The sequence below is a fragment of the Cetorhinus maximus genome, chromosome 3, assembly GCF_964194155.1.
Source record: "Cetorhinus maximus chromosome 3, sCetMax3.hap1.1, whole genome shotgun sequence".
Taxonomy (NCBI): Eukaryota; Metazoa; Chordata; class Chondrichthyes; order Lamniformes; family Cetorhinidae; genus Cetorhinus; species Cetorhinus maximus.
Window position 1 is genome coordinate 28,711,489 of NC_135881.1, and position 14,107 is coordinate 28,725,595.

General features: G+C 39.7%; 1 protein-coding gene across 1 annotated transcript in view; it reads right to left on the reverse strand.

Annotated features, from left to right (window-relative positions):
* ncapg2 (non-SMC condensin II complex, subunit G2) overlaps positions 1-14,107 on the reverse strand; it is a 132,501-nt gene that overhangs the window by 87,097 nt on the left and 31,297 nt on the right. The window contains exons 10-16 of the mRNA XM_078537223.1: positions 12,198-12,323; positions 11,073-11,252; positions 10,387-10,539; positions 8,448-8,670; positions 6,013-6,119; positions 3,646-3,819; positions 3,389-3,459 (exon numbers count right to left, since the gene is read on the reverse strand). Of these exons, the coding sequence (XP_078393349.1) occupies positions 3,389-3,459; positions 3,646-3,819; positions 6,013-6,119; positions 8,448-8,670; positions 10,387-10,539; positions 11,073-11,252; positions 12,198-12,323 (1,034 nt within the window). The remainder of the gene's footprint in view (positions 1-3,388; positions 3,460-3,645; positions 3,820-6,012; positions 6,120-8,447; positions 8,671-10,386; positions 10,540-11,072; positions 11,253-12,197; positions 12,324-14,107) is intronic.

Sequence of the window (14,107 nt, forward strand, 5' to 3'; positions counted from 1 at the left end):
GTTTTTACAACAATATGGCAGCTTTCCTGATGCTAATCTACAAGTTGTCAGAGTTGCTGAATTCAGTTTCAGAATTGCTAGGATTTGAACTCTCAGCCTTTAGTTTATTAGTCCAGTACTATCAACAATGGGCTATCAGGCCTTCTAACTACCAATTTTTTAAAAATTGAAAAGAGCCCAGATACCCTACCACTAACATCCTGGGAGCCACTGTTGATCAAAAACTTAACTGGACCAGCCACATAAAATCTATGGCTCCAAGCGCAGGCTAGTGGTTGAATATTCTGTGGCAGTTTTTTAAAAATTCATTTACGGGATGTGGGCATCGCTGGCTAGGCCAGCATTTATTGCCCATTCCTAATTGCCCCCGAGAAGGTGGTGGTGAGCTGCCTTCTTGAACCGCTGCAGTCCCTGTAGTGTAGGTACAACCACAGTGCTGTTAGGGAGGAAGTTCCAGGATTTTGACCCAGCGTCAATGAAGGGACGGCGATATATTTCCAAGTCAGGATGGTGTGTGGCTTGTGGGGGAACTTGTAGGTGGTGATAGAGGTTGTGGGTTTAGATCGTACTGTTGAAAGAGATGTGAAGAGTTGCTGCAGTGCATCTAGTAGATGGTACTCCCTGCTGCCACGGAGCATCAGTGGTGGAGGGTGTGAAAGGAATGCCAATCAAGTGGGCTGCTTTGTCCTGGATGGTGTCAAGCTTCTTGAGTGTTGGAGCTGCACTCATCCAGGCAAGTGGAGATTATTCCATCACATTCCTGACAGGTGGATTGGCTTTGGGAAATCAAGAAGTGAGTTACTCGCTATAGATTTCCCAGTTCTGACCTGCTCTTGTAACCACAGTATTTATACAGTTGGTCCAGTTCAAATTCCGGGCAACGATGCCCACAGGACACTGATAGTGGGGGATTCAGAATGGCATGGGGAGATGGTGGGATTCTTCCTTTTTGGAGACAGTTATTGCCTGGCACCTGTGGGGCAAATGTTACTTGCCATTTATCAGCTCAAGTCTGAATGCCTTGTTGCATATGAACACAGGCTGCTTCAGTATTTGAGGAGTTGTGAATGGTACTGAACATTGTGCAATCATCAGTGGCCATCCGCACTTCTGACCTTATGATGGTGGGAAGGTCATTAATGAAGTAGCTGAAGATGGCTGCGTCTAGGACACTACCTTGAGAAACTCCTGTAGCAATGTGCTAGGTTTGAGATGACTGACCTCCAACAACCACAGCCATTTTCCTTTGTGCAAGGTTTTACTCCAACCAGTGGAGCATTTTCCCTGGATTCCCATTGACTTCAGTTTTGCTAGGGCTCCTTGATGCCACACCCGGTCAAACACTGCCTTGATGACAAAGGCAGTCACTCTCACCTCCCCACATGATTGGCAACCTATCCGCTACCCTAAATATTCCCTCCGTGTATTACCAGCACACAATGGCTACAATGTATAATATCTACAAAATGAGCTGCAGCAGCTTGCTAAGGTTTCTCCTTTTGCACTCCTAAATCCAAGACCTCTACTGTCTAAAAGGGCAAAGGTATCACACACATGGGAACACTATCACATGCAAGCTCATTTCTAAATCACGCCTGACTTGGAAACATATGGCCATTCCATCATCATCACAAGGTCGTGTAATGCCCCATCTAACAGAAATGTGAGACCACCTTCACCACATAAACTGCAGTAATTCAAGAAAACGGCTCACGACTGGCTTCTAAAGGGCAATAAGCTCTTGAGCAACACCAACATGCCACAAATGAATAGTGCTTCCGCTCTGGTTTGATGGGTTCTGAGATGGCTGATAAGTCAAATGCACAATTTGCAGATTCTGCCACTTGTGGGGCAGGTGGTGCTTGGAGGGTCGAGTTGTTGGAGGTTTGTGCGCTCTCTCCAACACTTAACTTCACCTCTGCATGTTCCAGAAATCACTATATATTCAGTACCTTCCCGAATGAGCCTTCTCATTTCAGTTGGTGACAAGCCTGGGACTTCCGTGAGTTCGGGGGTGGAAGGATGATGTTTGACCTCCTCAGTGATGCTTTGGTGACATCCATAAAGCATTTCCGCTGTCCTCCTGCGAGTCTGACTCCCAAATACAACAGTCACTTCGGGAGTCTGGTGTCAGGCATACGAATGACAAAACCAGCTCTGCTGTGCGGGAAGAGTGATTCGCGCATCGCTGGGAATATTGGCTTGGAAGAGGACGCTGCTGTTGAACCGCCTTTCTTGCCACTGTAGTTGGAGAATCTTGTGATGGCACCACTGGTGGTACTTCTCTAGTGCTTTGAGGTGCCTGCTGTAGCTTGTCCAAGTCTCCAAAGCATATGAGTGTGGGAGGCCACTGCTGCCTGGTCAACAATGACTTAGTCTCGGGTTTGAGATCCTGGTCCTCAAATACTCTTTTTCTCAGCCCAAAGCTGAGCTGGCACACTGGAGGTGATGGTGGATATCATCTGCTAGCCTGCCTTCGCCGAAAGAACACAGATGACAGAAAAACCCAATATAACTACTAAACATGAAACTCCTGTGGCTGACGGAAGGCATTCTGAAAATCTTTGCAAATTGTTCCTTGATGTTTCAGTGCAGCATGCACCTTGAAACTGGAGTCATTAAAATTATGCATCAAGCAATCTTGGGATTAAAGGAATCAAAACATCCTAAACCAAATGGCTCTGCCATTCAACTAGGTCATGGCTGATCTGTATCTCAACTCAACTTTCCTGCATTAGCTCCTTATTTCATGATATCTTTACCTAACAGAAATCTGTCTCAGTCTTGCGAGTTCCAAATTATTGCTTTGCGATTTACCTTGTAAATGGCTGATATCTCTTTGCAAGATTACGTGTCCCTTTGTTCTTTTTTCTCCCAAAGAAATAGTTTCTCTGTATCAATCCTGTCAAAACCTTGCCACATTTTCAACATATTCAACAACTAATGACCTTAACTCCTTTAAATGACCGCAAATATGATTAATTCTGCAACACAATCTTTGGTGAGTATATTGGGGTAGGTATTTGCTCATTGGACGAATTTCCCCTGTTCAAGTATTAAGTTCATGAGAACGCAGAATCATTTTCATTTCAAGTAAGGTATTGTTCTGTCTTTTCATGTAGAAAAATGTGGCTCAATTTATTTCTGTCACTAGCAATTTGCTTCAATCACTTACAATTCGTAAAGTGAACCTTACAGAAACATACTCAGGTTTGTCTCCATATCCTCTCTATAGTTGAGTCAATAATTCAAAGTTTGAAAATAAAGTATTCTTTTTTAAAAATAATTTCAGTTTCAGGGTACATACAATTGCCTGGTCAATAACAGGGATGTGAACCAGTAAACACAGAATCTATTTTGCTGCAATTTTGTACAAAACATAATGTACCTGAAGGTGGGAACAGCTGTTGCAGGCATGAAGGAAGCCAGAATCACTAAGGGAACAGTGCAACGATCATCCTATAGAAATAAAAAGCACAGTTACGTCTAACTGGTGCTCTGAATGGCATAAAACGTAAATGTAGATATTTTCACCTGTTAAAATTGTCCCCATGGTAAAAAGCATCACAAATAGACAATAAAAGTATTTTCTCAGTGCAAGTTTAAAATGATTTTAAATACCTTGTACTTAAAAAAAAAAATTACCGTAAAAGTTTTAAAATACTCAGGTAGCACAGTTGCAAACTTGGCAATTGTGTAGTTTTTAGCTTCTTCATTTTCATTCAGTGCCTTGTAGATGCTCTTCCATAAAATAACAGTAATTTCCAATAAGCTGGCCATTGTGGCACTATCATTCACAGACAGCACACTATCCAGCACCTGTGGGGAAGAACAATTGATTTTCAGCTTTTTGGTTAAGTACATCCAAGTTCCTCCCTCCATATCTCCTGCTCCAAACTCCTTTATCATCCTGGTAACAATTCTGCTTTTCATAAAACATCCAGCGCCAAAGGTGCTAATTGAGGAAATTGGAATGCCCCTCTATCCACACAAAAATGAAGGAAAATAGCAAATCATGCTTCACTAGATAATATTAGGAAAACACAGGTGACAGCTTTAACATCAGCCAATAATGACCAAATTGCAGTAGGAAACATACAGTTCTTTACGTCTAGGACAAGTCACAGATCAAATTACAACAACCTATATTCATACAAGTATGAAAAGGTTGATTTGTTTTAAGCTTACATGGAAGTACATAATATATTTTACCATTTGGGGAGCTATTGTTAAACAAATGCTGTTCAAACTCATTGATAAATATGTAACGTCCAAAAAAAGTGTATTCATTGAAATGAAAAAAAAACACTGTTTAACGAAGGTGATTTAAAAATATGTTGGCTGAAGTTAGAATACACTGTTGGTTTTAGGCGTGTGGCTAAAATTGTGACAGCTCACTGATTACGGTGCTCCGCTACAATTTTTTTTAAAAACACTAACTTCTGTTGCCAACCGGACATGCGGCAGGATAGAATTTTTCTATTTCCATACTATATGAAATCTGGTTTTGTAAAACTGCCCATTTACATCGCCAGTGAATAAGCTTTAGCGCTGTGATTGGCAATGGATGTATTATTAAAGGTCTGCAATGATATCAAGGTAGACAAAAGGCTGTATCGACCATCTCCCACCCACACACAAAACCAATTACTTGCCAATCAATTAATAAATCAGACCATGAAAATAAATAAGTTTATTTAAATGCTATTTTTCTCCCATGTGTTAAGATTTTGGACAGGAAGCCTCCCAGCCCAGGTAGCTCAGTTGGATGATAATCGGACTCTTAACCCCAGAGGCAATGTTTTGAATCGTATATGAGATAATAAATTTCTTAATTCTTTTATTCAAAATATTTATTTATTGATTTTTACCAAAAAAAATTCCAATTAATTCTCCACAGTCTGAGTTCACTGGAAGTTGGAAATCTAATTTACTGAAACTTCCTGATTACATATCTTCATCATTCACTGAATCATCAGGACCATGTTTTACAGAGGGAAGAGTTGATAAATGATAGGGAAAGTGGACAATTGCTTAAGGGTTGCACAGCTTGTACACACTGTGTGTCAAGCCAATTTGCTTGACTGAATGCAACAGCTGACACTCTGACACGGAGACTGACACGTGCATGTGCAGGAAATGCTCCCCTAGTGTTCCGGCACAAATAAACAGAGCCTTTTTTAAAAGCATAGAGAGCAGAGGTGGTAGCAACTTCTGGATTACTGACATCAACCAAGTCATCAGGATTAAATTGTAAGAACAGCAACTTCATCAGGGTTAGAGAAGGAGAAAGTCTAATTGGAGGGCATTTGTCTCAAACTATTAGTTAATTCTCAGTGTAGAAAAAAGGCAAAAAAAAAAGACTCACTCAAAATGGGCACAAACCTTTACTTTTGCATGAGCATTGATTTTGAACAAAATATTAGCTTAAGGATGCTTAAGATTTCATTCAGTAATGTAAATTGAGATCAAAGGCTTTGTTTTGCTGTTTCACCTTGCATAATTGTCTGGAGAGAAAAGATTTGCAGGACTACAGGTAAAAAAGTAGGGGAGTGGCACTGGATGAGTTGCTCTCACAGAGACCCAGCACAGAAAGGAGACGCCGAATGGCCTCCTTCTATTCTATAACCATTTTATGGTTCTATACCTAACAGTCAACTGGTTAAACCGGTTAATTCCAGGTTTTTTGCAGTGATTGAATATGGTTGTTTTCACTTGCATGTTTTTCAGGCAAAAATAAATTATCTTAGGTGAGGAGCAGCACAAAAGCAACAAATTTCCCTTCTCCTTCCCCAAACATTTGATATTAAGAGAGTAAATCATTTGTGTAAAAAAACAATTCTACTCTTTTCCCCATTTCAATGTTATTTCAAAATGTAATACCAAAATCTACTGTGAAGAAAGACAATTCACCTTCAAGTATTCACAGAAAACAAAATGGAATAAAGAAAACAATGCTATATTTTAAAAATTGTACCCAAGTTTAAAAGGGAAGGAGTAGAATGCACTTACACTGCTATTTTCCATTTGATATTCATCATCACCACCATCGTCTTCATTTTGCACTGCCCTTGCAATACAAGCATTCAAGCATCGGCGAATCACAAGTATCAGTTTGGCTATTATGATAAAGAACAATGCAGTGATGCAGCAAGGAATAATATCTAGCACCAGTTACACATTATTAGCATAGATTTTGCAGTCAACAGCAAAGTGATAGCGGTTTACGCTGACCTCAAAGGGCTAGTGAGGTCTGTGGCATGTACCATTCCTGACATTTTCATTTCAGCGCCATCTATAGGGTATCTCATGTCCAGCAAGTGACATCATCAGACAGACTAAGCAGCCAATTACAGAGACAAATGCTCACAGACAGGAAACCAGGAAGTAACAAACAGGTTTTATCATTCTTTTTCATATAATTTTGCAGAAAATGAAATAATAATTGGGACGTACACATGGGATAAAAGTAAAAGCTGAAATATCATAAATTTCACGCAAAACAAAATAGTTATCATTATCTTTAAAATTTATGGAATTGTATCATGGAATGGAGAAATTTGACTTAACACAAATATATAATTTGCTTTTCAGGGCCAGAGGTTGTTCAGTAGTAATTATGACCTTAAAAACCAGATTACACCTCAGTCAACAAAGCATAACTTTTGACCAGCACTTTTATAGTGATAACAGTAAAAAGAAAGACTTGCATTTCTAGCATTTTCACAACCCACCAGACATCTCAAAGTGCTTTACAGCCAATGAAGTACTTTTCGAAGTGTAGCCGCTTTTGTAATGTGGGAAAAACAGCAGCTAATTTGTGCACAGCAAACTCCTACAATTAGCATTGTGACACTGACCAGATCTGTTTTAGTGATGTTGATAGAGGGGTAAACATTGGCCGGGACATCAGGGATAACATCCCCTGCTCTTCTTTGAAAAAGTGCCATGGGACTTTTTACATCCACCTGAGCAGGCAGATAAGACCTTGGTTTAACGTCTCATCCTAAAGGCAGCAACTCCAACAGTCCAGTACTCTCTCAATACTACGCTGGGGTACCAACCTTGATTTTTGTACTCAAGCCCTGGAGTGGGACTTGAACCCAGGGCTTTGTGACTCAATGTTACCAACTGAGTGTTAAAAGAATGGAAGTTCATGTCAATTCAGTTATTTCTAATTTAGTTCCATCTGTGAGGACTTCAACAACGCATCCTGAGGAGGAGCGGCAAAATCAACTTCTGGACTTCTGCATTTAAGTGTGCTTGTGGAGGTGCCAGAAGTTCCTGCCAGTTTCACAAATTAACGACGGCAAAAATGTCTGCAAAATCAACCGTTAAAAATTTTGCAGAGCACCCATTTCATGTCCACAAATGCTACTCTGTATATCACTTTTCAACCTAAAATTTATACAGGAAAATTGCTTAAACACTTAGTGAGATACTGTTAGGTAACATAGGTAAACAATTCACAATCATATTTGTTCACGAGAAAGTAACCCAGGATGACATTTTGGTGCAGGAATGTCAGAAGTGCAGTCTTTCAAATGAGACATTAAACCCAAAGCTCCATCTACCCTCAGGTGAGCGTAAAAGATTCCTCTACACTATTTCGAATACGGCCAGAGCAGTTCCACCTGGTGTCCTGGTCAGTATTAATTATTTAACCAATAAAAAACAGACTATCTGGGCATATATACCAGTGTTGTTTGTGGTAGCTCACTGAGTAGACAACAGGGACCACGCTTCAACAACGACCTTCATTTATATAGTTCCTTTAACATAGTAAAGCTTCCCAAGGCATTTTGCTGGGGTATTACCAAGCAAAATTTCACACAAGGAAACATTAGGATAGGTGAAAAAAAACTTAGTCAAGAAATAGGTTTTCAGGGGATCTTTAAAGGAGGATAGAGAGTTGGAGTGACAGTGATGTTTAGGAATGGAATTCCAGAGCTTAGGGCTTAGGTAACTAGGGGAGCGAAGAAAGTCAGAGATATGCAAAAGGCAGAATTGGGATAGCATGGAGATACAGGAAGGCTTTTTTTTTGCAGGGTTCGTGGAAGTTACAGAGAGGGGAAAGGCAAGGCCATAGAGGGATTTGAAAACAAATATCAGAATTTCAAAACCGAAGCACTGCCACCCATTTAGTTCAGCAAGTAAAGAGGTGAACAGGACTTGGTGGGCTTTAGGTTATGTGCAGCAGTTTTGAATGAGCTCAAGTTTAGAGGGTGTAAGATGGGAGGGCAGCCAGGAACACACTGGAATCGTTGAGTCGAGAGGTACCAATGGCATTGATGATGGTTTAAGCAGGTGCGCAAAAAGAACTTAATTGGTTGTAAAGCACTTTGGATCACTGAGTTCACAAACGGTGCTGTATAAATGCAAGTTATTTTTTTCTTTAATACAGGTTTGCTTTCTTTTAGCACTCAGTAATCAACACAGAACCTTACCAATGTTGGTTGGTGCAGTGTGCTCATGTGCATACTGATAAAACTTCCTCGCTGCCATGGGGTTCATTTGTACAAGAGTGACACAACGTTCACACCATACCTCCTCAGGTTGATTCACAGGAAGGAAGGAGTTAAATAACAGGTTAACAATGCGCCTTGCAACTGGTCGAGAATCAAGCTCCAAGCGAGCCAGTAGATGCTCCATAGGGCAGATTTTCCAAAACTGTTAAATTAAAAGAACAATACAAGTACTCTCATTAATATTTGTCAAATGCTATCACAATTATAATTATACCATCAATTTTCCTACATTTTGTACGCATTTTGAGAGTGGCAGTTAAACATACTAAAAATACAAATGTCAGTGCTTCTTGTTCAAATCTCCACAGTGCATCCAAATGGCATTAGACAAAACTTGAGAAAAATAAACATTAAGTTCATTAAGCCTTTTTATTCTAAGGCTGGTGATATTTCATGTACCCAAATTGTTTAATCTCCTTTGGAAAAGTCAAGCAAACTCTCTCCTCAATGCCCAAGGTATCACAAATTTAAAAACTTACAATAGAACAAAAGAACATATGAAATAGGAGTAGGAATAAGACATTCAGCCCTTTGAGCCTGCTCCGGTATTCAATAAGATCATGGATGATCTTCCACCTCAACTCCATTTTCCCAGACTATCTTCGGTTTCCTTAGCATCCAATAATCTGTCAATCTCTGTGCTGAATATGCTCAACGACTGAGCATCCACAGCCCTCTGGGATAGAAATTTCTAAATACCAACTATCCTTTGAATGAAGAAATTACTCCTCATTTCATTCCTAAATCTACCTTCACTAAGGTTCCTTAGGAAGCACCCTTCCAAACTCACAACTGCTACCATCTAGAAGGACAAGGGCAGCGGACAGATGTGAACATCACTACCTGGAAGTTCCCCTCCAAGCCGCTCACCATCCTGACTTGGAAATATATTGCCATTCCTTCACTGTTACTGGGTCAAAATCCTGGAACTTCCTCCCTAATAACACTGTGGGTGTACCTACACCACAGGGCATGCATCAGTTCAAGAAAGCAGCTCACCACCATCTTCTCAAGGGCAATTAGGGATGGGCAATAAATGCTAGCCTAGTCAGCGATGACCACATCCCAGAAATGAATAAAAAGAATCCTGATTAGCCATTAAGAAATTAATATATTTCAATGAGATCAATTCTCATTCTTCTAAACTCCAAGGAATACAGGCCTAATCTCCTCAATCTCTCCTCATAGGCCAGTACCTTCATCCCAGGAATCAGTGTAGTGAACCTTCCTTGTACTTACTCTAAGACAAGTATATCCTTCCTTAGGCAAGGAGACCAAAGCTGTGCATAGCACTCCAGGTGTAGAATTTTCTTTTTTTGAAAACATTTCTGTGGCCCTGGGATTTGTGAAATACTTCATCACACCTACTTAGATTTACCCAAACAACTTTCAATCCCAGTACAAATATTCATCCATTTTTATTTAAATGGAGCTAGTGACATCTGGTGTAATACAAAGCTTTATAATCGCCGAGGTCTCTAACTTGTATCAGCCAAGATTTGAACATGACGTTCATTTGATCCGGAGCTAACTGAAATTCAGACCAATATTACTGAAAAATGTATAAACATTATCTAAAGAGTAATTCTTTGTCAATTTTATGTAAAAGTGGACAGAATCAGAAAATAGAATCCCCAAAACAACTATTTAAAAATTACAAAATCCCAAGCAACAAACATGGACTTCGACTTAGTCCATAAACAACAGCTTTGACTGCATGTGCTTTTGCTGGATCGCACTACATTCCTGACTTTGGAATGAGTTACATTTTACTTACACAATGCTTTTTGGCAGCCCTGAAGACAAGCAATTATTGCTATTTCACATTTGAAGTACATCACTTTCCTATTAATCTTACCTTTGCAGCTCTGGCAGCTTTAAGTTTCAGCAGCATGTCAACAAAGGCTACTCTGACTTTCTCTGAGTTGTCATGGAGACTGTTTTTCATTCCAGGAAGAAGCTGCTCCAACAAAGGGTGGCTCATTCTGTTATCCAAAGTAACTGGTAAACACTGCAGAACAGAAGGATGACAGAATATTTTCACATAAAATATTGAGCTGCTTGGCCGTATTAGAGGTCGAGATATTTTTGCAGGTATCATTGTTCTGTTAAAACGGCTGGAATATCAAAATTCTCAAAAAGTTTTAGATATAAAACAACATTTATGGCATTATGCAGCACGATCAATCTCCAATATTATTGAATTTTGATGAAAATTCAGTCCTGGAGCTTCCTTAATTATTCGTGAATTAAACGGCAAAGCAAGAGTCAGGCCTCGAGATTGGTTTGTTCTTAATTTCAGGCAAAAAAGCATAATGTCAAAACTGATGCTCAGGAGGCCCAATATATATTAAAAAATGATACAACTAGCAGGTCAGGACAGTCAACCAGGCCCCAGGAGGTAGTGCTCCTGCACTAAGATGACAAAAGTTATCTGACGAAGATGCTGGCTCCAGACTCAAGATAAGTTGGGGAGAGGTGCAGATACCTGGATCTTTAAAGGCACAAGCAAAAAGGAAACTGGGAGAAAATGCCCCCTCATACCTTAAAGACAGAACAACGAACATCAGCAGAGCTTATATCAGCAGATAGGTCACGGAGCACTGTGGTTAGAAGGTCAGTGAGGATGGAAGGGGGGATCATTTCCCAATACTTTCCAGCAATTCTGCACACACCAAGCACACCAGTGGAACGAACCTGAGGTTGAGGATCTTCCAAAAGATTCTACAAAAGGAAAAGAATGAAAATATTGAAAGTTATATTTTGTTGCTGTACCACATGTTTACCACTTATTAGGGAACTTATTAGGTGAAGAGTTGGGGCTAAAAAAACACTCAATACACATCATTGTGATCAGCTGCAAAAAAATTTACTTTATTCTTCGAGGCACATGTTTTGTCCATTTGACAAGTTCCTCATGACACCACAACGAAACACTTTACACCCAATCAAACCATCCTACATCATTACAATCAACATAGTTTAACTCACTAACTTCCATTTTGGCTCAAGAACACGGGGGGAGGATTTTTCTCTCGCTGGGTGGGCTCAGCAGGAACGGTTGGGATGCTGACCGCCACCCGCGATTAGGGCCAGAATGCAATTTCACGCTGGTGGGCCAATTAAGGGCTGTCACATGAGCAGAGACATTTTATAAATGAAAGGTTAAAATCTTATTTATTTTTATTTGCTGTTGGAAATCTCATCCCGCCTGTGGGATGAGCTAAAAATTCTGGCCATGGTTACTGTATGCATGGGGGTATTTTTAGGGTCTCCAAAGTGTAAGGTAACAACAGGAGTGAGCAGCAGCTGTAACCAGTTATAACTGTCTCAATTTGATATTTATGTTGAACAAATTGATTTATTTAGACTAAAAATTATAATAAACTATAGTCGTTTAGCAGAATTTGAGCATTGCTGAAAAAAACAAACATGCTGTCAAAGTTTACCATCTAGCGCTCATCAGGACGGAATTCACAAGTATACCAATTGTAAAGGGAACAACAATTTATACTGCATGAGTGCTGATTGGTTGGCAAGTGGACTCTGATTGCTAGAGGCATTTCCATGGAGGATGCAACAGGGGGCAGTTAACTGTTTGTTTGAGTACAAGATGAAAAGTTTCAACAGGATGTCTCTTTTTTTCAGCAATATAAATACGATACTTACAAAAATTTCCTCAAATTGCCTTTGAATTTCAATGTCTACTTCTTCATTGGTTAGTCCAGGGTCTCGAATTGGAAATGCTTCAACAAAGAGAATTGCAGCATTTGCTCGCACTTCAGAATTTCTGGCCTTCAAAATAAAACACTAACTTAAGTGAAATAAAAATGGAAAATATTGTCAATGCATGGAAGATCAGATTCTGTAAAGTATGGAGACAGGAACTGCACATGGTACCGGAGGTCTGGTGTAACCAAGGTTATGTATTTAACTCGAAACGTTAACTGTATTCCTCTCCGCAGATGCTGAGTTTTTCCAGCTATTTTTATTTTTATTTCAGATTTCCAGCATTTGCAGTATTTTGCTTTTATCTCATGTATTTAACCTCCATGCTTTGTATTCTATCAGCTGCACTCAGCAATTTAGCACCATACCTCCAAATTCTGAGTCCAAATCATTTCTGGTATATGGTAAACAACAATGGTCCCATATAGAACTTTGGCACACAACCTCTCGCTTTGTCAGTCTTAGAAATTTTCCTCAACTTCTCCCTTCTTTGTCATAGCTATCTTTCAATCTATTCTGCTATCTGGTCACTAACTTCATATGCCATGACCTTTCATCAGGAGTCTTTTATGTGGCACCTCAAAGGCATTCTGAATGACCATTTATATCACATCCACTGCACTTGTACTTTTCAAGTCTTTTTGGTACATCATCAAATAATCTGGTATGTTGATTAAACACAACTTTCCATTTTGAAATATGCACTGACTTTTCTTGAAAGATGATGTTCTCTGTCTATATAATTGTTTTATTATATTCTGTTGCTTTGATGTTTTCTTGAATCGTAAGCTGTCAAAGGCAACGGCTCTCACCAATTACCTCGGAGAAAAACATCTAGCAATCCGTGGCGTGGGTTTTCCTCGGCTTGCCATCAATTTGAATCTTGTGCCAAGTCAAGAGGTTCTCCAGACATCAAACAAGTGATGTCATCAAACAGGGCCAGCAGCCAAACTCATTGAACTATTCTCACAGTCAGCAAATTAGGAAGTTAAATGTACTGATCATCCTTCACTTTTAATTAAATTTCACAGACAGCGAAGTAAATGTGGCATACACATGGCATTAAGATAAAAGCTGCATTACCAAACTTTGGAGAAAAATGACGTTTTCTATAATAGAGAAACTTGATATACCACAACATAAAATTAGATTCCCAGGGCCAGAGAGGGTTTGCTACAGTAAGCATGAAGTTAGTATGCCATTAAAAACCCACTTACACCTTTCAAGGGTTTATACAGTGGACTAAGAGTAAAAGGGCAAGTTCTCATCAGTTCAGTGATTGCTACTTGATTACAGTCGAGGAGGACTTAATGGTACACTCTATGGAAAATGCCTGCTGTGGGTTTCTGGAATTCTGCATTTAATTGCGCATGCTGGCAGCAATGATGGCAAATGTTGACAGTTTTGCTGTCATTATCATGGTGCGATCCAGGCCATTGTTTGCCCCATGGGGCTGAAGAATTCCCACGAAAAGAGAACCCACTTAGCATGATCAAGAAGGTGCTGTGATCTCAATTCTATTGATAGGTTGTGTCGAAAAATACAGAATATCCTTACCCACCCCCCCAATTATGGGGCAGATTTCAGTATTGAGCTTGGGATGTGCACTCTTGCTTTAAGTAATATAATAATGGACAACACTGTAAACACTTGCAATGTTCGTTTTTTTTTTTAAATACACTCTGTACTACAGGTCGAGTATCCTTTATCCGTAAATCCAAAAGCTGAACACATCAAAACCACACTTATTTTTAACCTCATCGATTTTTAGTGCGGAAAGTCTAGTTGTTTCTCTGCACTGTTTTTCTTGCAATTTTTGTGACAAATTATGTCAAAATGCAAATTACAGG